Source organism: Rhinolophus sinicus, linkage group LG04 (genome assembly GCF_036562045.2).
Source record: "Rhinolophus sinicus isolate RSC01 linkage group LG04, ASM3656204v1, whole genome shotgun sequence".
In the NCBI taxonomy this organism is placed as follows: Eukaryota; Metazoa; Chordata; class Mammalia; order Chiroptera; family Rhinolophidae; genus Rhinolophus; species Rhinolophus sinicus.
In genome coordinates, this window is record NC_133754.1 from 162,481,833 (window position 1) to 162,506,816 (window position 24,984).

Below are 24,984 nucleotides of genomic sequence, written 5' to 3' on the forward strand. Positions count from 1 at the left end.
TGTAAAAATCTTTCAGAAAAAGAGGAAAAAAACTCCACAAAGTGCCAGTCTTCTCACTGGCAACCATGGATGCCAAAATAAAACTAAGACCAAAGTGCTGAAGGAAAATAATTGTTACCTTCAAATTCTGTATGTATAAAAATTACAATTAAAGAGGGAGAGCAAAATATAGACAGACAAACATAAATATTTTAAAATAATAGCTTGAGTTTTTACTTTGGAAAAATGGCCAAATGGATGACAAAGCCAAGAATTAAAAAGACAGGTTGTAAGAAACAGTGAGGAGCAAAGAAATTATTGAAGCACAGTCATGTTAAATAATTATTCATTATAAAAAAAAATCAATCTGAAATTAATGGGGAGCGTCATGGAGGAAAAGATGCAGTATATGCTAAAGTTCTTATCTTCAGGAGCAGAAAGGTAAATATATTGATTATATATCTTATTTTTTTAACTTTTTATTATAAAAAAATTGCAAACACACATAAAAGTAGAGAAAACAAATGAACCTCACTATACCTGTCATCTAGATGACTAATTGTTCACATTTCCCACATTCCTGTAGTACTTTAAAACAATTCCCAGATATTGTGACCCTTTACCTCTAAATATGTCAGTATTCATCTCTAAATAGTGACTTTTTTATAAAACCACAATACCATTATAACACCTAACAAGATAACAACTTTTAGTATAATTTGATATCTAGTCCATATTCAAACTTCTCTCACTGTCTCAAAAATGTGTTTTACAGTTACTTTGTTCAAACCAGACCCACACAGAGCATTTGGTTGATATGTCTCTTAAGTCTCTTTTAATTCTGAATAGCCCTCCAGCTCACTCCTATGGGGGGCGGGGGAATCCACAAAGTAAAAAAATTTCACATTTTTCATGCAACTAACTTACCAACAAGACCAGGTCAGTTGGTAATTGACTTGTGAAGAGATCACATCATAGAATACCTCACACTCTGGATTTATTTGACTGTCTCCTTGTAAGTGCCATTTAATCTGTTCTCTAGCCACTATATTAATAAGACATTTGATCTAAAGGCTTAATTAGGTTCAAGTTTAATTGTTATTAGAAGTAGTTCTAAGTAGTGCTGGGCATTCCACATTACATCTCGTCATGAAGCATATTGTATCAAATTGACCATTTTTGGAGATGCTTAGTTTGATCAGTTGGGTTCAGATGGTGACAGTCTGGCCCCTCCATTGCAAAGTGACATCGTTCCTCCCCCCCCCCTTCCTTATAACCAGCAAGATACCTATAGGATGATACTCTGTGCTTTGGTAAAATTACTCTTGGGCTTAAGAGGGGAGAAGAAAGTAAATTAGAAACTATTTAGAAATTAACAAAATGAGAGTGCTGCATTTCACGAAGTCAGAAAAATAAACACAAAAAACGGCAGAAGGAATGAATTTATTTTAAAGAAACAGAAATTGATGAATCAGAAAAAAATAGATTTGACCCGTAAACAAACCAAAAGCTGTTCTTGGAAAAGATCAATAAAATAGGCAAATATTTGGCAAGTCAGACTGAGAGGAAAAAGAGAAACCATGCAAATAAACAACATGGAATACATGAAATATTATAAGAGAAAAACTTGTTCTAGAAAATATGGGTGAAATTCTGAGAAAATATAAATGACCTGGTTGGCTCCACAATAAATTATAAAATCTGAATTAGTCGATGTGAGAAATTCATCTATTAAAATTAGATGAATAAGCAAAATTAGTTCATTAATGAATGTATATCACCACATTAACAGATTGAAGGAGGAAAGCATTAGGAAAATCATAATAGCTAACTCATATAGATATACTGTTCTAAAAACTTTAAATATATTAACTCATTTAATTTCAATAAATGCTACAAAGGCACTTGATTAAATTCAATCCCATTCCTGATTAAAACTGTAAAAAATATATATTTTAGGAATAAAAAGAAGCATCACTATTTAAAAAAAAATTAAAGTACTGGCAATCTATAGCAAGCATTACACTTGATGGTGACATTAGAAATTTTCATATCAAGTGTCAGAAACTCAACTCAAAATAGTTTAAACAGAAAACGTATTTCCACAAGTAGCTTCAAAATTCCAGGGAGTTTATCTAGATTGGCAATACCTGCCTCATTGGTATCCCTAACTGGGGTACAAAAGATTATTCAGTTTGCAAGGGTATCATAATTCTGAAATAGCAATGTATCCTGATGCATATAAACTAAGATTCAATTTACAAAAATCCAAAGTACATACAAACTGGTCAGAAACAGTTGAAATGCAACTATGCCTTGGTCCTTTGATTTGTCCAATTTCCTTCCAGTGCATTCAAGATGACTGAAAATAGAGAAATCAGAAGAGCCCCTGCTACATCCCTGCTTTATCCTTGTTTTTTGTCTCCCTACCTCATCATCACCCTTAGTCTTTGCTTAGAGTTTGCTGCTGGTCTGAATGAGGTGTTGCCTGAAGAATTTCTGGATCTCTCCCCAGGCGTGCTCCTGGGCTGCGGCGTGTGCAACAGGGTCTCCTCCCCAGAGCAGGGGAACGGGAAAGTAATGGGAGTTCCAGGAAGCATAGCACAGAGGCGTATAGGGGGGCTCTATGAGGTGGCCTGCCCCGGGGTAGACCAGCATCCTTCCATTGCTTCTCCCATGACTCTGCAGCTGGTCCAGTGCCTGTTCAGCATATTCTTTGCTATTGATGGATTCGTCATTCTCTCCTACAATGAAGAGGATCTGACCCTGGGCCTTTTCAATAGGATATACGCTCTGCTGATTCCGTTTATCCCGAGGGTTCCCCCTGAAGTGGCGGAGGCGCACAGCCCCTAAAACATCAATCTGAATGCGTTCCAGAAATGACTGGATGGGTGTCATAACCAGATCCCTGTACCTGAGCGGAAAATCACAGACGGCATTGGGTCCATTGATGCAGACAATGGCTACCACCTGCCTCAGGAAGCAGGCCATGGCCAGCGCGAACTCCGCACCTTTGCTCACAGAGATCACTCCGATTCCCAGCTTTCGGATCTGAAGCACAAAACAAAGGGAACTGGTTACAGGACATACTCTGAGAAGGAGCTGTCATACAGGCCATACGCTAGTATGATGGACAGTCAGAAAACGGTAGGTGGGAGTCCTGGCACTCGAGTTGACCAGCTTCTGTGACTGAGAACACTACCTACTTACCCTCTCTGAGCCTTATTGTCTTATGGGGGTGATAATATTACCTACCTTGCAGGGTTGTTATGAGAATCAAGTGAAACAACAGAAATAAAAACTCTTCATCAAATGCAGAATTCTATAAAAGAATCTAATGCACCAGCAACATTCGAGTTTACAAGAGCAGAGCCAGATAAGCTTTCTGAAATATCAAATTTTTCTCTCCAGCTAGCAAAAGAGGTTTCCTGGGTTCTTTCAAATATTATGTTAATGTAATTCATATTTAAATAGCATTTTACAAAGGATTTGCACATCCATTAAACCAAAGGCAAATCCTGAAAGCACTGGGGGTGTGTAACAAGGAAAGACTTGGGTTCTACCAACATCTGAATTTCAGTACCCAGTCCAACAGGAAAAGTAGTAGGTCACAGAAAGGAAAGTCTGAGAGAGGAAAGGAAGAGCATTCTGGACAGACAACAGCAAAGACATAGCGACCTGGTGTGTTTATTTTGCTCACAATTGTATTCCCAGCACCTTTCTGTCATGAGAATCACCTGAAAGAAAACTTTATTAAATTAAAGTTTTCTGAGATCCAGTTCTTCAAGTTTCTACTTCAATCGGGCTGAGTGGACCCAAGAAATGGATACTATAAAATACTTCCTAGGAAATCCAATGTGCTTCCACCTTTGGGAACCATCCACATCAGGAACAAATTGGGGAGTGAGAGAGGAGGGCTGTAACTGGAGGTAAGAAACTGGTTAATACACACCTGCAGTATCACAGGTGAGCAATGATGAGAGAACAAACTAAAACAGTGGCAGGGGGGATAAAGAGGGTGTGATGTATTGAGAAAGATTCAAGAGTAGAACCTAAAATGCTTTGGGATTGGTTGGGGCGTGGAGAAAGGGAGAGGGAAGACACCAGATGGGCAAAGATGACATGTGGATTTATTGAGAGTTTACTATATGCTAGACTCTAGGCCAAGTGCTTTACACAGATTATCTCAGTTAGTTCTTCCAAGAAAAGAGATTCAGGAAGTTTAAGTCTCGCTCAAGGTTATAACAGTATCAAGGGTCAGAGGGGGAATTGAACCTCTTCTGCTGAATCTAAATCCAAATTGAATTTTGGCAATTGCCCTTTCTTCTCAGACAATGTCACAAACAGATTTGAAATGAAAATAAAATTAACTTGAAAACATTAAAATGGGATTTCATTCCTGTGGGGACAGAGCCAGGAGTGCAGTTTCCAGGCTCTCGGCCTCACTTGGAAAGGTGCTGGCTCAGGTAGTAAATGGCCATCAACTGTGATTGGATAGCCATCAGCTGTGGCTAGTTGGCTGTCAGCTGTAACCAGTGAGCCATTGGTCACTAATATAACTGCCGTGGCTTCACTAGCAGCAAATGGGGGCTAGCAAGAAGATGGAGGCTGAGATAGCAAGAATGGATTGCAGTTAGCAAGTCGGGTGATTGGCAGACAGAGAAACGGACAGCAGGTTGCGGGTCGTGTGGATCCAGCCTCCAGTGAGATTATAGTGCCTCCAGTAAGACTATAGTGGTATAACTCCCCTATCTATGGCTCCGTGGGTATTCCTTTTTGGCCTAGCCATATCCTGCGTTCTTATGTGGAGAGCGGGATCAGAGACCCCGCAGGCTGCCCCACACGACAAATGGTGCAGCGAGCAGGGTCTCCCGCACAACAGATGGTGACACTGAAAATGCTCCAACGGGAAACATATCTTCTCTCACCTTAAAAAGACTCAAGGCTCTCCTAGGAGAAAAGGATACAAGTCAGGGAGTCAGGATGACTCAAGATTTGAAGCAGACATTGCCAGAAAGTCTCTGTCACTTACTGGCGATGTAGTTTGGGCACATTACTTCATCTGAGTAGGCTATCTCATCTGAAAAATGAGGATGATGTCAATAGTACTTACTTCTCAGGGTTATCAGGAGCATTAAATGAGATAGTGCATATGAAGTATTTAGCATAGAGTCTAACAAAGAGTCATTTAATGTTAGCTGGCACAATTATGTTACCACTGTTAGGTTGAACCATAAGAAGAAATGTGAACATTTTTTAACTAGAATATTAAGTTTATATGGTTCAACTTAATAGAATGTCAACTCTGACACCTGGCCATGTGATATTTATTCCTATGTTTCTTCTTTTAGTCATTACCACAAATATCAGTACTTTGGGACCTCCTGAGGAGAGCTAAATCATAAATCATCTGATATTTAATTCCTAGCAAAAACGCTGAGTTATGAGATATCCTATTCCAGTCCTTATCAGACTTGAATGTGCATACAAATCACCTGGGGATCTTGTTAAAATGAAGATGCTGATTCAGAGATGGGGCCTGAGAGTCTGCATTCAAATGCTCCCAGGTGATGCCGAAGCCATGGACCACACTTGGGATAGTACAACGATACTTGACAAAGAGTTCTAAAATGACCCTTCCTTTCCACATTCCTTTCCCTAGGCTACCTCCTGACATTGAACCCTCACTTTAAAGCTTACTTCTGCTTCTAGATTTGAAAATAACTAAAGAGCTAATTCAGCTGATCAGCTAGTATAGCCGAGTCAGTTTTTCAGGTAATCCTGCTCTGATCTCATGGCCTAGTTCTAACATCGAACTTCTGCATTGTTCTTAGTCTCAGGGCTCTTTAGTGTGACTTACTTGAGCATTACCCATGCTGAGATAATCACAGAAGTTTGAAAACATGTCAAGCCAGAAAATTCGTGATTTGAGATTAGTGGCTGATAAAACACTGAAGAGCCACGTGTGAATAAATGACAAGCACTTTAAATGTAAGAAGTCTTGGCTTTTTTCCCATTGAAAATAACCATAGTATATCCACCTTTTTTTATAGTCTTCTTTGTGCCAGTAAGCACAAAGCTGATCTCTAATCAACCCCACAATCCTACAAGGCAAGTATTAACATTCCCATAACTGGTAAAATGTAAAAAATCTAAACAGACTGGTAAAATAGGCAGAATGGACGTTTGTGATTCTTTTTGTCTTTTGCTGTGATGTTGCAAGGTAAAATTTTTTAATACCTTGGGATGAGCTAGTAGCAAGTTGGCAGCTTCTTCAAAATATTCCAGGTCCACATCCTCCAGATGTTTGGGCAGGTCTTCATAGGCAAAATATGCTAATGCCAGCACTGCAAAGCCATGAGCGGCCAAAAGACTGGCTCGAAATTCAACTAGACCTCCGATGCCCCCAAACAAATCAATGATTCCTGGGAAAGGGCCTTCCCCTGACAACAACAAAGAGAGAAGAGAATGGGATCAGAAAGAGTGAAAAGAGGGTCAGGTAGACAGCCATGAAGGTAGAGACCTAGCAAAATGAATTCCACCTTCACACACAAACAGACAATGGCATGCTAGTTGTAATATATTGCGGGAAATACTAGTTCTCCAAAAATTTGATGCCATTTGTTTTAGTTTTTACTTCCATCAACAATGTTTTCCCTGCCACCAAAGATTAGTCTCACCTGGAGGGAGAAAAAGGGCTCCTCGCACACGGCCTTCTCGGATCTGTACCCGCTGTGTCCCAGGGTCGGAAAACCAGCGCTGCACCACCTGGCTGACCCTGGGCTCAACTGTGGCTGAATCTTGGAAGCCAACTGAGTCGTATAGGTCCAGAGTGACCAAAAAGGGGCTGTTCATCACATCTCTCTTGAGCAGCCTCCCAAAAGTCCTCTCAGGCTTCAGAGACCAAAAGAGGCCCATCGGATGGACGCCCACGTAGTCGCCTCCAAATGAAGGAGCCTGCTTCAGGTCCAACTCACCAGCTTCATTAGACCTATAGAAGGCTTTGGAACGGAACAGTTTTCCCTTCTCATCCTTCAGAGTTGCCGTAAGGGTCACCATCTGCAACGGGGGCAGGCCCGTCACTCGGATGTGCACTGGTTCATCTGCAAGGGCACTTGCAGGGGTAGCTGTCAGCTGCAACATTAGCAACTAGCAAAGAGAGCCAGTGATATTTCCGGTCCTGCAGTGGATGAGGAGATTCTGAGTTAGAGACTTAAATTCCAAGGAAAAGGTCTAAACAAGGCTTACATTAGGTCTCGCCAAGTTGGACTTCTACAACAGTGCAAAATATGCAGAACATCTGGAGGAGGGAGAAGACATGCAGATAGTACCCATTATTCTCAGTTTACCTAGGAGGAAACAGGTTAAGTGATACGATCAAAGTCTCATAAATAATTAATAGTAGAACGGGAAATTCAGGCTAGGTCTGACACAGCCTCCTGTCTTATCCATTATAACAATGCATAAATCTCAGTTTTGTGGTTTTTGAGTAAATTGAACTTTAATTACTCATGTGACCAATTTCACAGGGTGTTTGTTAGGACTCAAAGGGGTAATGTATGATAAAGGGCTTATAGGAAGGATTAGTGCTGCTTTCAGCCCTCACACTTACCTAGGGTACAGTTACATAAACAAGAAATATATTGTGGTGGTGTTTATTTTTTTTAATCTCTAATCCCTCCCTGCCTTTGTAAGATTGACTTCCATCTCTTTTCACAGTTCCTTATTGTTTGTTTTTTTCAAGGGAAAATAAAACTTGATGCTCTTGTCTCTGCTTTTACGCCTTTCCAATAGAGTGATAAATGTCAAAGTGTTTGTAATAAAGAGACTGTAATATACATTTTGATCAGCCATTTCTTACTCTGCTCAATTATGAGGAAAATTTGGGTGTTTTCTTTTTATCTTTCCTTCTTTCCTTCCTCCCTCCCTTCTTTCTGTCTTTCCTTCCTTCCCTCCTGTCTTCTACACCTCATTCCACAGAAGATTTGAACCTATTTACAGAAAAGCAGATACAGAGTGAAATAATGATAAAATAGGATCTAGGAAAATATGAGCTAGAACCAGAGGCATTGGTCAAAGAAAACCTGGAGCATAAAAAGTAGAGCAGTCTGTGGCCTGTAAGTTTGGTACTGAATTAGTGATAGCCAAAGGAAAAAAGGCATTTCCCTTGTTCTAACTATTCTCACAGAAAAAGTTACCAGTTCCTCAGGGGAAAGGAGAAAATGAAGCCTTTCCAAAATTTAGCTCTAAAAAAAAATTCCTCATATGAGACTTTGACATAGGTATGTACCTTTTTTTTTCAACAAATCTTCACACAAATTGTAGTTATAGATGTCCCCTCAAAAAGCTTGATTCTTCAAGGGATCCTTAATTTTTGTATGGACGAATACAAAATAAAGGCTTTGGGTTTTAGATCTGTGAGTAGAAAAGCTTTCAAGAAAATAAACTGGCTCTGGCAGTGCAGGGACAGAAAGGAAGCTCTTAGTGTCTAATTCTTCGCTATAGAAAGAGTCTGTGGAGGTGACCAAGGGAAAAATGCCTTTTTGGCACTTACTTTAAAAAACTGATTTTCTGCAAAGGCCACACTGCCTCCCAACCTGATCCCCCATCAAAAGCCAGCATCACGGACCATTTTTATGTAAACTTAAATTCATGGTCAATGGAAAAATTTAGAATTAATTGAATGATTGTGAATGTTTTTCCTTAATATTGGGAAAGTTCTTGACAGAAGAAAGTGGCATCAGTTGAAACTTCATGGGTCTTTCACTCATGTTAGGGAAATAAGACACATAACATATATTTTTTTAAATCCCATGTCCCATGCGACATGTTGGTCCTCTGTCGATAATTTTGGGTCTGATCCTTCCTGTAAGCCTCTGTATCTGCTGTTTCCTTTGTCCCCCTAGAAGAGATAATTAAGAAGGGATCATGGATTTCCCCGGTTTTACAAATCCTTTCCCAACTCTTCTTGTTATCATTCTCCTTCTTAAAACTTCCATACAATGTATTGACTCAATACCTATTTTATTTTCAAGTTGAATTACTTTGACTTGCTTGCCATACCCACTCTCCAGCATGCATCCTGCATCTGGTCTGCTCCTCCCAAGTGGACAGCAGGCTTTTCAAGGGCAGCAACTATGTGCTAAAACTTTAGGGATCCTATTGATACTCATGTAGTAAATCATACAAGGTACATGCTTAGGTATTACGAGATTTATAACTGGCAGAAAAAAAATAGCACAAGAAGTATAATAAAAATACTCTACTTATCTAAAGCTTTTGTAATATAAAATACTAGGGGTTTCTTCCCCAATCATTGCTCCTCTTTATCTGGAAATTACCCACAGAAGCCCAGAGGTAGACAGTCCACAGCTGTTTATACCATGTGACTTCCACCCTGGGGCCATCGCTGATTGGATCATGGCTGGATATGTGATTCAAGACGTGGCAAGGATGTTCTCCACTTGCCAATTTAGAATTGGATCTCAGAAATCACTAGTCACTCTATCAGGGTCAGAATTAAAGGTGAGGCCAAAACGTACCTAGGTAGCAAAATTTTCTGGCATGCCAAGCCCCTGAAGTCCTGAAAGATTGGACCCTGAGAGCCTCTCTTGCCTCACCCTGTTCCTGGTCCTGGACTCTTTGCATGTGGCTGAATCCACAAGATTCAGAAGCTATGTCCAGATCATCACAGAAAGCCAGACTTGGGGTGGAGTGTGGGAGTGTGAGGAGAGACAGACAGAGACAGAGAGAAACGTGGTGGTTCTTATCCTAAGAAACCCCTGAAGAAAGGGTAGCTCATTTAGAAGGTCAGGGGTTATGTAGACACATATAATAGGAAAGGAGGTAGGTTTCAGAAGATTTCAGTCTGTGAGAGAATCTATCTTAGAGCTAGAATTTTGTTTTGGCACTCAGCTGACCATTGAATGCTTGATGTTTTGTCTCCAATTTTTCTGGAGTTCCTATCAAATGTGTTCATTTATTGATTCTGACTTGTCATAAATTCCCCATAATAGACATTATTATCTTATGTCTATTTTTTTTTTTTTTTTTTTTTTGCCATTTACACCAAGTTATATGCAAGAGATTAGATTATAGTGAAGCTTCCTATAAGAAGCAGGAGTTCTCCCAAGGGGATGTGGTTTAGACATAAACAAAACCATGCAACAAACAAAAAGAGAGAGACACACAGACACAGAGACATAGAGAGAGAGACCACTTGATCAGTCAGTAGTGTGTGCTTGTGAACGGCATCTTAGGTTTCCTGACCAAAGACTAGGAAGGGGCCATAAGGTGATAAGTAAATCTAGCATCACTGCCCTTGGGCTAAATGAAGTCATCTTCTGTCACAAGTTGACAAGGCAAAGTGTAACCTCATGATGATTTGGTAGGGATCCAAAGCAGTTTGACAAATTGCTTTTTCAAAAACTGATTGTAAGCCTAACAGACCTCGGACTTATCAGGCCTATGTTTCATCTGTTTCTTATATAACACTCCGTGACCAATTCAGTGGAAACAAGAAAAGTCTAGGATTAAAATGCCTACAACATACATGTGGCTGTGCGCACACACACACACACACACACACACACACACACACACACACACACAAAGACTTTGTACCGATATACTAGAGATCCTCAACTGCGGTTCTGTGGAGCCCTGCGGCTCTGCAATATGTCACTAGGGTTTCCACAGAGCTCTTAATTGGGAAAAAAGAAACAATTTTTGAACTTCAAGTGTCATGTGATGCTAGTGCATGCAATGATGGATAATGCTGAGCAGCCCTATTAGTGATTTCTTTACCGGTCTTTCATCCTCATAAGGCCGTTTGCAAAAGGACCATGTTCAATTGGTTGAGTCTATTCTCAGATTTAGATGCAAGATAGGGGAGGCTGTTGGTTAGGAAGCACTATATTGCATGGAGAGGAACATGGTAGACTCATGATGTTTGCCTCTCCTTCCTGAATTACTTATTCCAAGCTTCCCTTATGTTTGGTGGAATGAGTGAAGGGAGCAAACTCCACTGGTATAATAAAAAATCAGAGAAAACTTTGCATTCTAAAAAATGAATTTTTACACACTGCAACTCAGCTGTACCCCGACACTTTGCCATTGCTCTAAACATTGCAAAGTATGGACAGTGTAAGAAGAGCATTGTAATAAAAATTACTGTTTTTTTAGGGTTTTTTTTTTTTTTTTTTCATTTTGTTACTGATTATGCCACTCTTTTATATTTTAGTAAGCATTTACATTTTACAAATATGTCTATGGTCCAATAAGGTGATTTTTTTTTTTTTAGAATAAATGTAATGGGAGGATTGAAGAACTAGGGACAAATCTTGTTAGATGAGTGATGAGGAATTGCCATCTTCCGAATCATTTCACAAAGGACGATGGTCTTTACACTGAAGCTTCTGCTCAGTGGAATTTCTATTACTTGGTAATACAACATGTCCTGTTACACTGTGCATAATCTTTAGCACACAATTTAAAAAGGGAGCAATAGCTCACGGAAACTTGAAAAGAAAATCACATACCACAATCACTTGACAAGTAAGGGACCCGATTATTTGAAATGGCTGTTAAAATTATATCCTCCCCTCAATTTCCTGTTTTCCTCTAATAGCAAGCAATTGTTGAATCATGGCTGCCAGCTTCATTTAAGGGTAAAGTTTGTATCCTTTGGCCTAGCACTTAAGACCCTTTGCAGGGGACTGGCTCTGCCATGTGTCCACAGGCAAAGCTTGAACCACCGTATGACCTAAAATCTGGGTAGAATGCCCAGGAACATTCCAAGATATGCAATCTTCAGAGGAGGCTTCACAAGACTGTTTTCTTATGTCTCTCCCTATCTGGAGGAGGGGGAGGGGAGGAAAAGGGGAGGTTGCCACAAGGTAATTTTCCCATCCACCTCCCTGGTTCCGAAGAGGCATAGACCTTCTAGCTCACTCCCACACCCCTTTAGGGCAGAGCTGTAGGCTCTATGGCCATTTTGCTGCAGTCTAGAGTTGGCTTCTCAGCAACACAGTATATCACAACTGTGTTAAAGTCATAGGTCCATTTTGTTTCAGTGTCATCCTTTTGGTGTGTGAGACAAAGACTCAGAGAGCTGGCACCTTTAGCTTCTTTTGCCTTTCCTATCTACATAAGTAATAAACTGTCTGAATTTAAAAGGAGCTCATTATTTCTTTACCCACTGAATCTGTATGTCTTAGCCACATGTAACTAAATAAATTTCAATTAATTAAACACAAACAAACTTAAAAATTTAGTTCTTCAGTCAGACTAACCACATTTTAATTGCTCAGTAAATACATGTAACTAGTGGCTACTGCCTTGGGCAATGTAAATATAGAACATTTCCATCATCGTAGAATATTCTATTGGACGACACTACTCTAGATTATAAATCATTCCTCAAGGGCAGGAATTCTACCTTGTTCAACAGTCTATTCCTCAAGTCCTAGAATAGTGCCTGGCAATTACTCTGTGTTTGAGAAATTAAATGAAAAAATAAATGATAAATGGAAAAAAAAAATTTAGTCAAATTTCTGAGAGAGTATGAAGAAGAATGAAAACCCAAATAAATTTTATAGGCTTCTTCTGAAGATAGGAGACTCCTCAAAATCCAATGGAATAAAATTTCCAGGCTTCCTCATGTCTTTGCAACAGAAGAAAGACTCTGCACACCACACTTTATCAATGAAACCAAGGAAATGAAGCCATCAGAGGGCAAGAAACCAGAACTCAGCTGCCTCACACAAGGTTGGCCTTGTTGTGGTTGGACATGGAACCCTCAGCAATATGGATGTAACCTGATAGGGGCTGAAAGCTGAAAGCTGAAACTACATTGTTGAGCAGGTTCCAGACCTCCGGACTGCCAGGGTGAAGGGGATCAAGTCAATGCCCCTGCCAGAATTTGACCTTTTAGGAGGAAGGGCAGTTAAGAACTGTCAACACACCAACATATCAGCAGGCAGGAAACAAAGAATAATCGAGAGGGAAGGTCATCCATAGAAATGAAAATTTACTAAATCAACACACGAAAATTCCATTCCCTTTTGGAGCCTGTTGCTTTTCTTTCTTCACAACATCACAAGCACTTCCTCCCCCTCCTTCCAAGCAATAAATCCTAGAAAAAAATTCTTGAGTCAAGAAACAATCTCTCCATAAATTCGCTAGCTGGACATGACTTTTATAGGCAAGAGTTTCTGAGCAATAAACCACCAGAGATGGTAATTGCTCGTCTCTCAGAGAACTGTGCCACCTGCCGAGATGAAACACACAGCAAAATGAAAGCAGCCTTCCCAGATGCTCTGCCACTGAAATCAGGAAGCAGCCTTTCTCTGCGAAGCCATGACAGTCCCGATTGCCCAAACACTTACCCTGAATTCCGCGGCAGGAAGTACTCTGGAGCAGGATGGCTTGTTGAGGCAACTAGCACCACCCGGACACTTGCCTGTTGCTCACTAATTTGTATCCCTCAAAACAATCCAGCTTTCTGTGCAAAGTTCAAATTGTTTCCACAGAAACTGTCAGCAGCTCCTTTTGAAGCCCCAAGTGACAGCGCTACCAGCATTTGCTGTCACGGGGCCTGGGCAGAGGCTCAGTCCAGCTGGTGCACGTATCAGTGCAAGGATTTCATAATGGAGTCTCATATTTCATCACATGGCTCTGGTTTTAAAGACTTTTCCCTTGACTCTCGTCTCCTTTGCTTCAGTTCCGTCTGAATCTCCTCCTCTAAATAACCGGAGGCCAAATGAATCCGCAGCTGGTGCTGCCTGCGCTGCTCAGCCAATAGATCAACACAGGAGTTGGGCCATAGAATAAGCGTTTATTATTAGGGCACTGGTGCTCTGAGAAGGCATCAGATTAACACCTTCAAAAACAGCCTTAACATTTTCAGACTGGCTGGGGGTATTTCAGGGAAAATCAGGGCATTCTCCCAGAGGCTGCATGACATCCCAGAGGTCTGTTCTCCTTTCATGAGGCCCACCTCTGTCATTGTATCTCTTGTGGCACCAGCGGTCCATCCAGAACGGTGGGGTAGTAACCTGGGAAAATGCTAAGCAATAGAATTTGTAATTAGCTAGCATCTACAAGGTGATCTTCTAAGATAAGGAGCCTGAACCGGGACCAGGCATCCCAGAGGCATTCTGAGCTCAGCCACAGGGGAAGTGAAGCCAGCGAGGATGGGGGCAGGGCACCCCAGAGGCATTCTGAGTACAGGGGCCCAGCTGGACCTTGCTTTAGTCTCTTAGACAGCTACCTTTTGGGTGGCTTCTAAGAAGTTGAGTTCCAAATATCCATCTTCAGAGCAGTGTGGGTTTAAGATTTGCCTGAAGAGTCTCTTGAAGACTCCTGGGTATTGCACCCAGAGATTCTGACTTGCTAGGTCTGGGTAAGGTTCTAGGATCTGTATTTTTAACAGATGCTAATCCATAGCCCAGTTAGCAAACCACGCTTCCAAAAGACAGAAGAAGCCCTCCCCATGCAAAAATGCCTCCTCAGGACCAGAACCTCTGAAATCTGCCCCATTGTTCATCCCATCAGCGTCCATTGTCAAAATGTACAAATGATTCAACCTACAGAATATAGACTGTGATTACAGGCTGTGAATTCTTTGAAGGAGGAGACCATGTCCTTTAATTTTTGCATATTTTGCAGCCAGTGAGGTACAGTTCAGAGAACACTGGTCTCTGAAATCAGAGACCCTCATTCCTTTATTAATCCATGTGACTAACTTCAGGCAAATTCCTTAGCTTTCCTTGTGTTTCAGCTTTCTAACTTGTGGAACGGGAGTGATATGATAAAATGGATTAAAAGTGAAAACAGCTTTGAGGATAAGGGGCTGATCTTGGAAGTCATGGGCAGATTGGAACGTCTGGGAGAAGAGAAGGTGTTTGGCACCACAGCTCTTCCACTGGATGACAGGAACCTTGGTAGGATAACAAGACTCCCAGCTTAGTGACTAATTCCCAGGACCATATCCAAGGATGGGAGGTGGGGTGGTGGAGGAGTACAGTACAAATAGACTGCTGTGTTTACTAAGACTCCATAGAAGCCCAGGAAAGGGTGGGCAAGTCATAATGCTTCAATGCCCAGGTGACAAAGTGGGGTGTAGGTTAAATTGGCACAGAACCAGGCCTCCACTCTGCCGCCCAGAACAAAAGACATCAGGGAACTTGGCACTCCATGGATCCTTAAGGGATGTAGCAAATGAGGAGTGGGGACGTTGGCAGAAGCACAGGGCAGTAAAGTGCTGACTGTACAAAGGAGGCATTAGGGACCATCAATATCGAGTGTGAATCATGTAGAAAAGACTGCGGTCCTCTAAGGAAGCAGGAATTCTATCTCCAGCCTGCCTTCAGGCTCAAGACTGCAACACCAACACTTCCCGAGATCTCTAGCCTTCTGGCCTGTCCCACAATCCTGTGAGCCAATTTCTTAAATCTGTCTCTGTCTGTCTGTCTCTGTCTCTCTCTCTCTCTGTCTCTCTCTCTCTCTCTCTCTGTCTCTCTCTCTCTCTCTCTCTCTCTCTCTCTCTCTCTCTCTCTCTCTCTCTCTCTCTCTCGGTATATTGACTGGTCCTGAGAATTTACTCACATAAGACAGATTAGGAGGAGAGAAGCATACAAATTTATATAAGTTTTATGTGACACAGAAGCCCTCATAGGCAATGAAGACCCAAAGAAATGGCAAATCCTACTTGCTTTTATATTAGTTTAAACAAGGAAAGGCAATTGTGGAAAAGTAAGCTGTGTGGGGAGGCTAAAGGAAGATAAGAATTATTTTAACAAAGTCTGTTTATATAGAATTCTCTCGATCTCAACTGCTTGTCCTTGATAATAAGACTATTACTTTCCTTCTGGTACCGGGAAGACATCTTCCATCTGGGAGTTTCAGGAAGAAAAAGGGGAGGGTCAGAGGGCCTTCTTGCATCTGCTGTTTTTTTAAATGCTAATACATTTTATGTCAAAGAGGCATATTTGAGGGTGAAATATTCTGGTTTCCTTCAAAGGAAAGGGAAGAAAAGCAGCAAAAATAAGTGATTCTGGAATGAAGACTATTCTAATGGGTCAGAGTCACCAGGTGTACTTCGGGGATTTCATGGAGCCTCCACCCACCTGCAGCACAATCAGTGGGAAACAGTGACTCCCTTTCAATTACTTCCCCTTAACTGCCTAAAAAATTGTGACGGGGGTGGGATATTGTGATTTATAAGAAATATATATATATATATATATATATTTGTTCTTTGTCCACAATTCCTGGCTCACAATTCCTAAACCCTTGGAATTCCCTAAATGTTGAGAAGGATAAAGATAGCTTTTGTTATGTGATGAAATGACTTTTAGAAGCAACTAAGGATGGGGGCTGGTTGCCAGGGGACCAACCCAAGCAAGAGATTACTGTTGGAAATTTCAGTCCCACCCCCAGGGAGGAGAGAGGGGCTGGAGGTTGAACCAATTGCCAAAGGACAATGATCTCAACTTAATGTGGCAATCATGCAATGACCTATGCCTAAATTGAAACTCAGATTTGACAGAACCCCCAAAAGAAGTTTAAGAGATGATTTTGAACAGCATGGGGAAATTGAAGTGATTGAAATCACGACTGACTGAGGCGGTGGCAAGAGGAGAGGCTTTGCTTTTATAACCTTTGATGACCATGACCGTAGACAAAATTGTCATTCAGAAATACCGTACTGTGAATGGCCACAACTGTGAAGTAAGGAAAGCCCTATCTAAGCAAATGTTTCATCCAGCCAAAGAGTCGAAGTGGTTCCAGAAACTTCAGTATTGGCCATGGAGGTGGTTTTGGTGGGAATGACAACTTTGGTCGTGGAGGAGACTTCAGTGGTCAAGGTGGCTTTGGAGGCAGTCGTAGTGGAGGAAGATATGGTGGCAGTGGGGAGGGCTATACTGGATTTGGTGATGATGGAAGCAAGTTTGGAAGTGGCGGAAGCTACAATGATTTTGGCAATTACAAAATCAATCTTCAAATTTGGACCCATGAAAGGAAGAAACTTTGGAGGCAAAAGCCACTATGGTGGTGGAGGTCAATCCTTTGCCAAACAAAACCAAGATGGCTATGGAGATTCCAGCAGCAGCAGTAATTATAGCAGTGGAGGTTTTAATTACTGCCAGGAAACAAAGCTTAGCAGGAGAGGAGAGCCAGAGAAGTGACAGGGAAACTACAGGTTAACCTAGCACAGTGGAGCCAGGGCTTCGCTACCACAAAGAAGACATGCTTTAGACTATACTCCTGTGCATGGGCAAAACACTCAAGGACTGTATTTGTGACTAATTGTAAAACAGGTTATTTTAGTTTCTGTTCTGTGGAAAGTTTAAAGCATTCCAACAAAGTGTTTTAATGTAATTTTTTTTGTACCCATGCTGTTGATTGCTAAATGGAATAGTCTGATCATGATTTTAAATAAATGTGTCTTTTTAAAAATATGCTGTGTAAAGTTAGTCTACTCTGAAGACATCTGGGTAAATTACCCCAAAGTATGAAGTTATAATTTCTTCAGGGTGATGCCAAGTTCCATTTGAAATTTATTTACAAGCTGCTTGGGCTCAGAAGCCACTTTCTTCATAAACCTTGGTGTAATTGAATTGACAGTTACTGTGTTGTGACCTCGAGTTTATCATTAAAAGGAGAGTCATGGTGTTTATTTGGTTGCTAATGATTCTTGGCACATTCTATGCAATATATCTAAATTAAATTATGGTACCAGATAAAATTATAGATGGAAATGAAGCTTGTGTATCATCCATGGTCATGTGTAATCAATAAATGGTTTAATATTTAAAAAAAGTTACGGCCCTAAAGCAAGGACAGCAAATATGAGAGAACATGACAATCCAGAGTAACCTGAGACCTTGACTGCAAGTTCCTTCCCCTTGAGTGTGGCCCAAATTTGGTGCGGGGAGGGCAGCCTTCCCCCAGAAGCCTGCCAAAGAAAGCCTTTGTAATTGCCTATGGTCAGGTCTGAAAAATCATGGATTCCTGATATGTATTTTAATCTCTAAAGTAAACACACACACACACACACACACACACACACACACACAATTTAATTCACCCCAAAGGAGGCTGGTGTTCCAATTACTGTGGCTGTGTAACAAACAACTCAGAAATTTAGAGGTGTGTAACAGTTACTTATTATGGTCATATATTCTGGGGTTGGGGATTAGAACAGGGCTCAGTGGGATCAGTTTGTCTCTGTGCCATGATGTCTGGTATTTCAACTGGAAGATCAAAATTCAGGCTACTAAAATTGTCAGGACAGTCGGATTGTAATGGTGGCACCAAATCTTCTATTTTGAGGCTTGAATCTCTGGTATAATTTGATTTAACAAGTTTAATTTAGCTTGGGACTTTTTGAAAGAAAGCTTTTTTTCTTTCTTTCCTTTGCTTCCTTTCCTTGGCTTCCTTTCCACCAACTGTTAATGGTTTTGCTTCCTATACATTTAGCATGCAGACCAGTTTTACTGTTTCTGTTTACTTCAGCCCAGTGCTGGCTCTGTGACTTGCGAAAGGCTTTGCATCTGTGTGGGATCCAACCTGACTCCAACTTAAATCCACGTAAGATACACAAAGGTGGCCATAACCGGCTTAACTGCACCTTCCCCCGCCCCAACTGACAAAGCTGAACTCTCTAGAAAATTCCACTACAAAAATCACTAGAAGTCTCATTTTTTCACGTCTGGGAGTTGATGCTGGCTCACAACTGGGAGCATCATTTCTCTCCTCTACATGGTCCTCTGTGTGGTCTTTCTGTATAGGCTATTTATTTGGGCTTCCTCACAGCCTGGTCTCTGTGTGCCAAGGGCAACCATCCCAAGACAGGTAGAGCCAAGTAGAGACTAGACTATATCTTTTTATATCCTAACCTTGGAGGTCACATAACATAATCTCTGCCATCTTCAGTAAAGGAAGGATAACACTCTACCTAGACTTGTCCTGATGGTCAAAACCTCAAATATGTTGTTTATAGTCTAACTGAGCTATAAGAGAAGAAACAGCTTACTCCCCTCTTCTCACTCTAGTTTCCTATTAACTTTGAAAATTTTCGAATCCAGTCCCCTCCTGTCTTCTCTCTTTTCATTCTCTATGCTTACTAAATCTCACCCTCTTAAAAATAGTGCCTACACTTTACTCACACATTTTATCAATTTTAATTATAAACAAGTTGAACTCTGTTGGTAGTATTTGAGCATATTTTCCCTCTACAAAGGAAGTCAAGGTCTTGGACTTACTACCAAAGGGTTTCAAATTAGCTGAGAATTACTAATGTGGTCACAGTAACAGGTAACAAAGTGCTTTTTCTTGGGTAAAATTTCTACTTTTAGAATTTGGGCAAGACAAAAATCTCCCATCAATTTCCTCCCTCTCCCCAACTAATTCACAGGGGCTCTTGAGATAGTTATAAAAGAAGCATTAGGGGGAGTTTACATGACAAGAAAATAAAATCACTACCTCCATAAAACTATTGGGTCCTTATTTACTTGAAGTGATGAACAGAGCATTTTAAAAGTACAAAGTTAAGGAAACTATTAGTAAATTAAACTATCTTAATTTTAAGGACTTCTGATCAGCCAAATGCTCTATAAAAAATACTGGAAAACACAAGCTGCTAACTTGCAATAGACTTCTGTTACACATAAAACTGATTAGGAATTAATAGGCAGGATACATAAAGAATTCCTAAAAACTCAATTTATAAAAATCTCAGTTAAATATGAGAAAAAGACTTAAATAGACACTTTACAGAAGAGAAAACACAAGTATAAGCATATGAAAAAAAGGCTTAATCTTATTAGTCATCAGAAAGATGCAAATTAAAATCATGGGGTATATTTACACCTACAAGACTGGCAAAATTAAAAACTCTGAACATAAGAATTGGTTAGGAAGTAGATCACCAAGATTCAAACTCTGCTAGAGGAATGTAAATGAGTGCAATCCCTTTAGAAAGCAATTTGGTATTATCTACTAAATGTGACAAAATAACTTTTGACCCAGCAATTCCATTTCTAGATATATACCCAATAGAAATGTGTGCACAAGTGTATCAGCAATTATGTACAAAAATATTCATAGCAGTATTTTCAAGCTATTAAAAAAGTAGCAACAACCAAATATCTATTAACATAGATATTTAATAGATATAAAATGAATGAATAAATTTTGGTATATTCATGCAGTGGAGACTATAGAGCAATAAAAATAAATGAATCTCAACTACATGCAATAACCAAGATGAATCTCACAAACATAATATTGAGTGTTAGATGCCAGTCATAAATGAATACACATAAATGAATCTTACGAATTTTTATGTGCTAACTAAAACTCTAGGGCATAGTTTTAGAGTAAATCTTCAAGCAAAAGCAAGAAAGGAATTACCAAGAGTCAGGATTGTGGTGAAAACTTATCAATGCAGTTTACATTAATAGATTGCAAGTAAATGTACCATGCAACAGTAAGCATAAGAAACCCAAAGTGGCTATTTTAATGCCAGATGATGTAGCGTTTAAGACCAAGAGTACTACCAGAGATAAGAGATAAGGACAAGATCATAAAAATCATAAATCCTAATAATGGATTTCAAAATATATGGAGTGAAATTTGACAGAATTACAGGGAGAAATAAACAATTTCATAATCATGGTTGGAGATTTTAATATACCTCTCTCAGCACTTGATAGAACTTGACAAAAATCAGTAAAGGTATAGATTTAAACAACACTATTAATGACTTTGACCAAATAACTATTCATAGGACACTAAACCCAACAACTTCAAGTGCACATGTATGTTGAACAAGATAGGCCATAAACTGTGCCATAAAATTAATCTCAATAAATGTAAATATATCAAAATCCTTTTTCTGACAACGGAATTAAATTGAATACTAATAATATTTAGAAAACCCCAAATATTTGAAAATCAATGGGTCAAGGAAGAAGTCATGGGTCAAGGAAGAAATCACCTCAGAAATCAGAAAATATTTCAAAGTGAATGATAATGGAAGTACAATATAAAAAATTTTTAGAATGAAACTAAAGCGAAAAAGGAAAGTTTGTCATTTCAATGACTTAGACTAGCAAATCTAAAATCAAAGTCCTAAGGCTTTACTTTAAGAAGCTAGAAAAAGAGGAAAGTAAACCCAAAGTTAAGTAGAACAAAGAAAATAATAAAAGCACATATCAGTGAAATAGAAAATAGACAATAGAAAAAAGTTAACAAAGATAAAAGTTGTTTCTTTGAGACCAACAAAATTGATAAACTCCAACCTAGATTGATCAAATAAAAACAAGATAGAATGCAAATGAAAAATACCCAAAATGAAATAGGGCTTATCACTGGAGATCCAATAGACATTAAAAGGAAAATACAGTAGTCCCCTTATCCACATTTTCGCTTTTCAGTTTGTTACCCCAGCTCTGAAAATATTACATGGAAAATTCTAGAAATAAACAATTCATAAGTTTTAAATTGCTTGCCATTCTGAGCTGTGTTATAAAATCTCACGCCATTATGCCTGGGAGGCAAATCATCCTTTTGTCCAGTGTATCCACCTGTATATGCTCCCTGCTCATTTGTCACTTAGTAGCTGTCTGAAATGTTGTGGTATAGCAGTGCTTTGTGTTCAGGTAACCCTTTTAGTAGCCCACGGCTGCGTCACAATGCCTATCATTCCCCTCACTTCATCTCATCATGTAGGCATTGTATTGTCTCTCACAGCACCACAAGAAGGGTGAGTACAGTACATTTTGAGAGAACACCGTAACTTTTACTACAGTATATTGTTATAATTGTCTTATTATTGTTGTTGTTAATCTTACTGTGCCTAATTTATAAATTAAACTTTATCATAGGTATGTATAGGAAAAAACAGTATTTTTGGTATTGTCTGAGGTTTCAGGCACCCACTGGGCATCTTGGAACATATCCCATTGGGATAAGGGGGGGACTGCTGTAAGAGAATATTATGAACAACTTTATGCCAACTAATTTGAGAACTTAAGACTACATGAATAAATGCTTTATAAAATACAACTTACTGAGTTTCAAAGTAAAGGAGATTAAGTAGACATGAAAACAAAATGCAAAGGATGAACCAGGATTGATTGAATCAGGTGAAATTGCTATGGAAGTCATTACTAAGACATTGGTGAAATTTGAATATGAACAATGTATGATTAGTGTTGCATCAGTGTTAAATATTTTGAATTTGGTATTTCATGATGGAAAGCAGAAACTTGATGGTAGCTGCACTCTGCTACTGTACAACTAAGGTTAACACTGGAATTCTGTGGAATCAGAGGGTAACTTTAGAGACTACTTTTGAATTCAGAAACCATTCAAGTGAAAACATTAGGACTTTGGCACTATGAAACAAGCTAATGAAAATAAGATTGCAAAGTAATTGCAGACAAGATTAAGTTCATGCATGCAGATATGACTGAATTCAAGGTACGTGTTCCTTTGTACGTTAGGATACACGGAACGCAAACTAATGGGATCAGAAATCAAAGAAGGACTTAGTTATCCATTCCAAGGCTTAGGGTCAAGAAATTTAGTGGAACAACTTTCACTTCTGAGCAGGAGGGAGGTTTGTGGCACACCAATATTCAAAGAACTAGAAAAGCTAGAGAAAACAATAACATAAAAGAAAAAACTGGCAAAACTTTAAATATCCAATTAAGAGAATATGGCTAATTATGTGACGTCCAGTTCTGGAAAAACATGAGATTAATCAAATTTGTTATTCTTAAGACTGTTTTAAGATAACCAGAAGTGCTCAGAGTGTGAAGGGGGCAGGAGAACATGTCACAGTAAATTTTAAATACAGGAAGTTTTTTGTTTTTTTTTTTTAATTTGGAAATATATCAGAATGTTAGGTGATTATGAGAGCCACAGGATAGAAATGTTTTGTTCTTTCCCAATTTTCTCAAAAAAAAATGTGCTTTTATAATCAGAGAAATGACATTAAAATAGTCTGTTTTTTGCTGCTTGAAATAAATACTGTTTATGTAAGACCATTCCTATTAACCCCGAACCTATTACATTAGATTTTATGTGAGCATACTTATTGATATCAAATGCTCAACTAAGTAAAATTTACATCTCTATTAAGTTTATGGGGGTGACTAATAACATTCTGTTTCAATTGTACAATTCTATTATCATCTTATTATATTGCATCGTGTCACCACCCAGTCTAGTTTCCTTCCGTCACCACGTATTTTACCTCCTTCACTCATTCTCCCCTACCCCTTTCCCTTCTAGTAACCTTCATACTGTTGTCTGTGTTTACATTTTGTTTTGTTTGTTGCTTTGTTTTATGAGTGAAATTACATGGTTCTTGTCCTTTCCTGTCTGACTTATTTTGCTTAGCGTGATAATCTCAAGATCCATGTTGTCGCAGAGGACAGTATTTCATTCTTTCTTATGGCTGAGCAGCGTTCTATTTTATGTTTGTACATCCTCTTTATCCAATAATTGATAACTTTTATATAGCAATCATTTAATTTTTAAAAATATAAACCTTTTGTAATTACATCATGTCTGGTTACCTCAGTAAACAAGTTAGCACACCTAATTTAATCTCTTCACAAAAACTGAAGGTCATTATTAGGATATATTTATTGCATTAGACTGTAAACCAGTGACACCCTCCAAAGTTATGATCAATGTGCAGTTTACCTTCCTGTTTAGCTAAACTTCCCACAGCTGTTGTTTCAGGGGATGATACTTGTCTCCCACCTCAATATCATAGCATCTAGGGCCATGTTACTCAAATCATTATCAGCACTACCTAGGTTTTCAGACATGCAGAAGAGTAGGACCCACTCTTGACCTACAAAATCAGAATCTGCTTTTTAAAAAGATCCCCCAGCGATTCATATGCACATTAAATTCTGAGTAACACCGCTCCAGGCTACAAAGGAGTAATTTCTTCTGCCTTAACACACTTATGTGAAGCCTGCTTTTGGAGTTGTCCAGTTGAAACTGTTTTCCCACACTGCCCTTAAAATCCCTTATTTCCATCTTTCCCTTTACACATTTTTCTGCGTCTCCAGATCAGAAGAGTTGTGTGGGAAATGCGATAACCAAATCCTATAAGTAAAATTCAAATGTGTCCATTTCCATGCTGAACCCCTTTCCCACAGAAGCAGAAGGGAACTAACAGCTCTAATGTTAAAGCTCGAGGGCTCCAGACACTGACACTCCAGACACTTCTGAAGTTCTTAAATGTAGAGGTAACTGAAAATCTGATTATCCGCTGATGACATTTACATGGCATGACTGTACAATACGAACTTTTCAAATCAAGCCAGAATTTATATACCCATGTGATTTTTGCTCTCTTCAAATGAGTCACCATGGGAAAGAGAGTAAATGCAATTTCCTTCATTTAAAACTTATCACCTTCCTTTCAGAATTATCAGTAGAGTCAAGATAAAATACAAGAAATTCCTTCTCCCTGTCTCATTACTCTCTAACCACGTCTAAAGTCTGAATAAAAATAAATCCCAATTTAATCACTTCTTCATTTAATCATTTTGTCACAAAACCATCTGATAACTTGCTATTTGACTAATTTCCACAAATAAAGTACACCAAAGTCTGTAAAGACTTACCACCCTAGTGGATACTCATTAAGTACTCAAGGACACTTTTTAAGTTACTGAAGAGATAAAAGGTTTGAAATACTCTCCTTTGAAGAGCATATTCATTTAGATACAGAATATGGTATATCTCTTGTTAAAAAAGTCATAGCACTGAATAGTTGGCATATATTCTAATTTTTTTTTCACTCATACTACTTAAATTAAGGAAATGGCAAAGCAGAAAAGCAAATTTCATCTTAAAAAATTAAAACACACACTTCAAGAAATCTACTTCAATTCCAAGAGATTAATCCAGAACGAGCAGTATCATTTTCTACTATTTCTACTTCTGCAGTAAAGCAAACAGTGA

General features: G+C 39.2%; 1 protein-coding gene and 1 pseudogene across 1 annotated transcript; one reads left to right on the forward strand and one right to left on the reverse strand.

The window, feature by feature from the left end:
* Positions 1-1,403: 1,403 nt before the first annotated feature.
* BAAT (bile acid-CoA:amino acid N-acyltransferase) lies at positions 1,404-13,638 on the reverse strand. Its single transcript, XM_019729245.2, has 4 exons — positions 13,368-13,638; positions 6,660-7,159; positions 6,220-6,422; positions 1,404-3,030 (listed from the first exon to the last, which is right to left on the reverse strand). Exons 2-4 carry the CDS (start codon positions 7,120-7,122, stop codon positions 2,434-2,436), a joined length of 1,263 nt encoding a protein of 420 aa, XP_019584804.2. The 5' UTR covers positions 7,123-7,159; positions 13,368-13,638; the 3' UTR covers positions 1,404-2,433.
* A 2,668-nt stretch (positions 13,639-16,306) lies between these two features.
* Positions 16,307-17,255, forward strand: LOC141571354 (heterogeneous nuclear ribonucleoprotein A1-like; annotated as a pseudogene).
* The last annotated feature ends 7,729 nt before the right edge of the window (positions 17,256-24,984 follow it).

Bases quoted from the DNA above. Each gene is read 5' to 3' on its own strand.
- BAAT (XM_019729245.2), bottom strand. From the start codon at position 7,122: ATGTTGCAGCTGACAGCTACCCCTGCAAGTGCCCTTGCAGATGAACCA. The intron at 6,423-6,659 runs GTGAGACTAATC...TGTTGTTGTCAG, and splicing joins AGCCCTTTTTCTCCCTCCAG to GGGAAGGCCCTTTCCCAGGA. The intron at 3,031-6,219 runs GTATTAAAAAAT...TTTGTGCTTCAG, and splicing joins TGCTACTAGCTCATCCCAAG to ATCCGAAAGCTGGGAATCGG.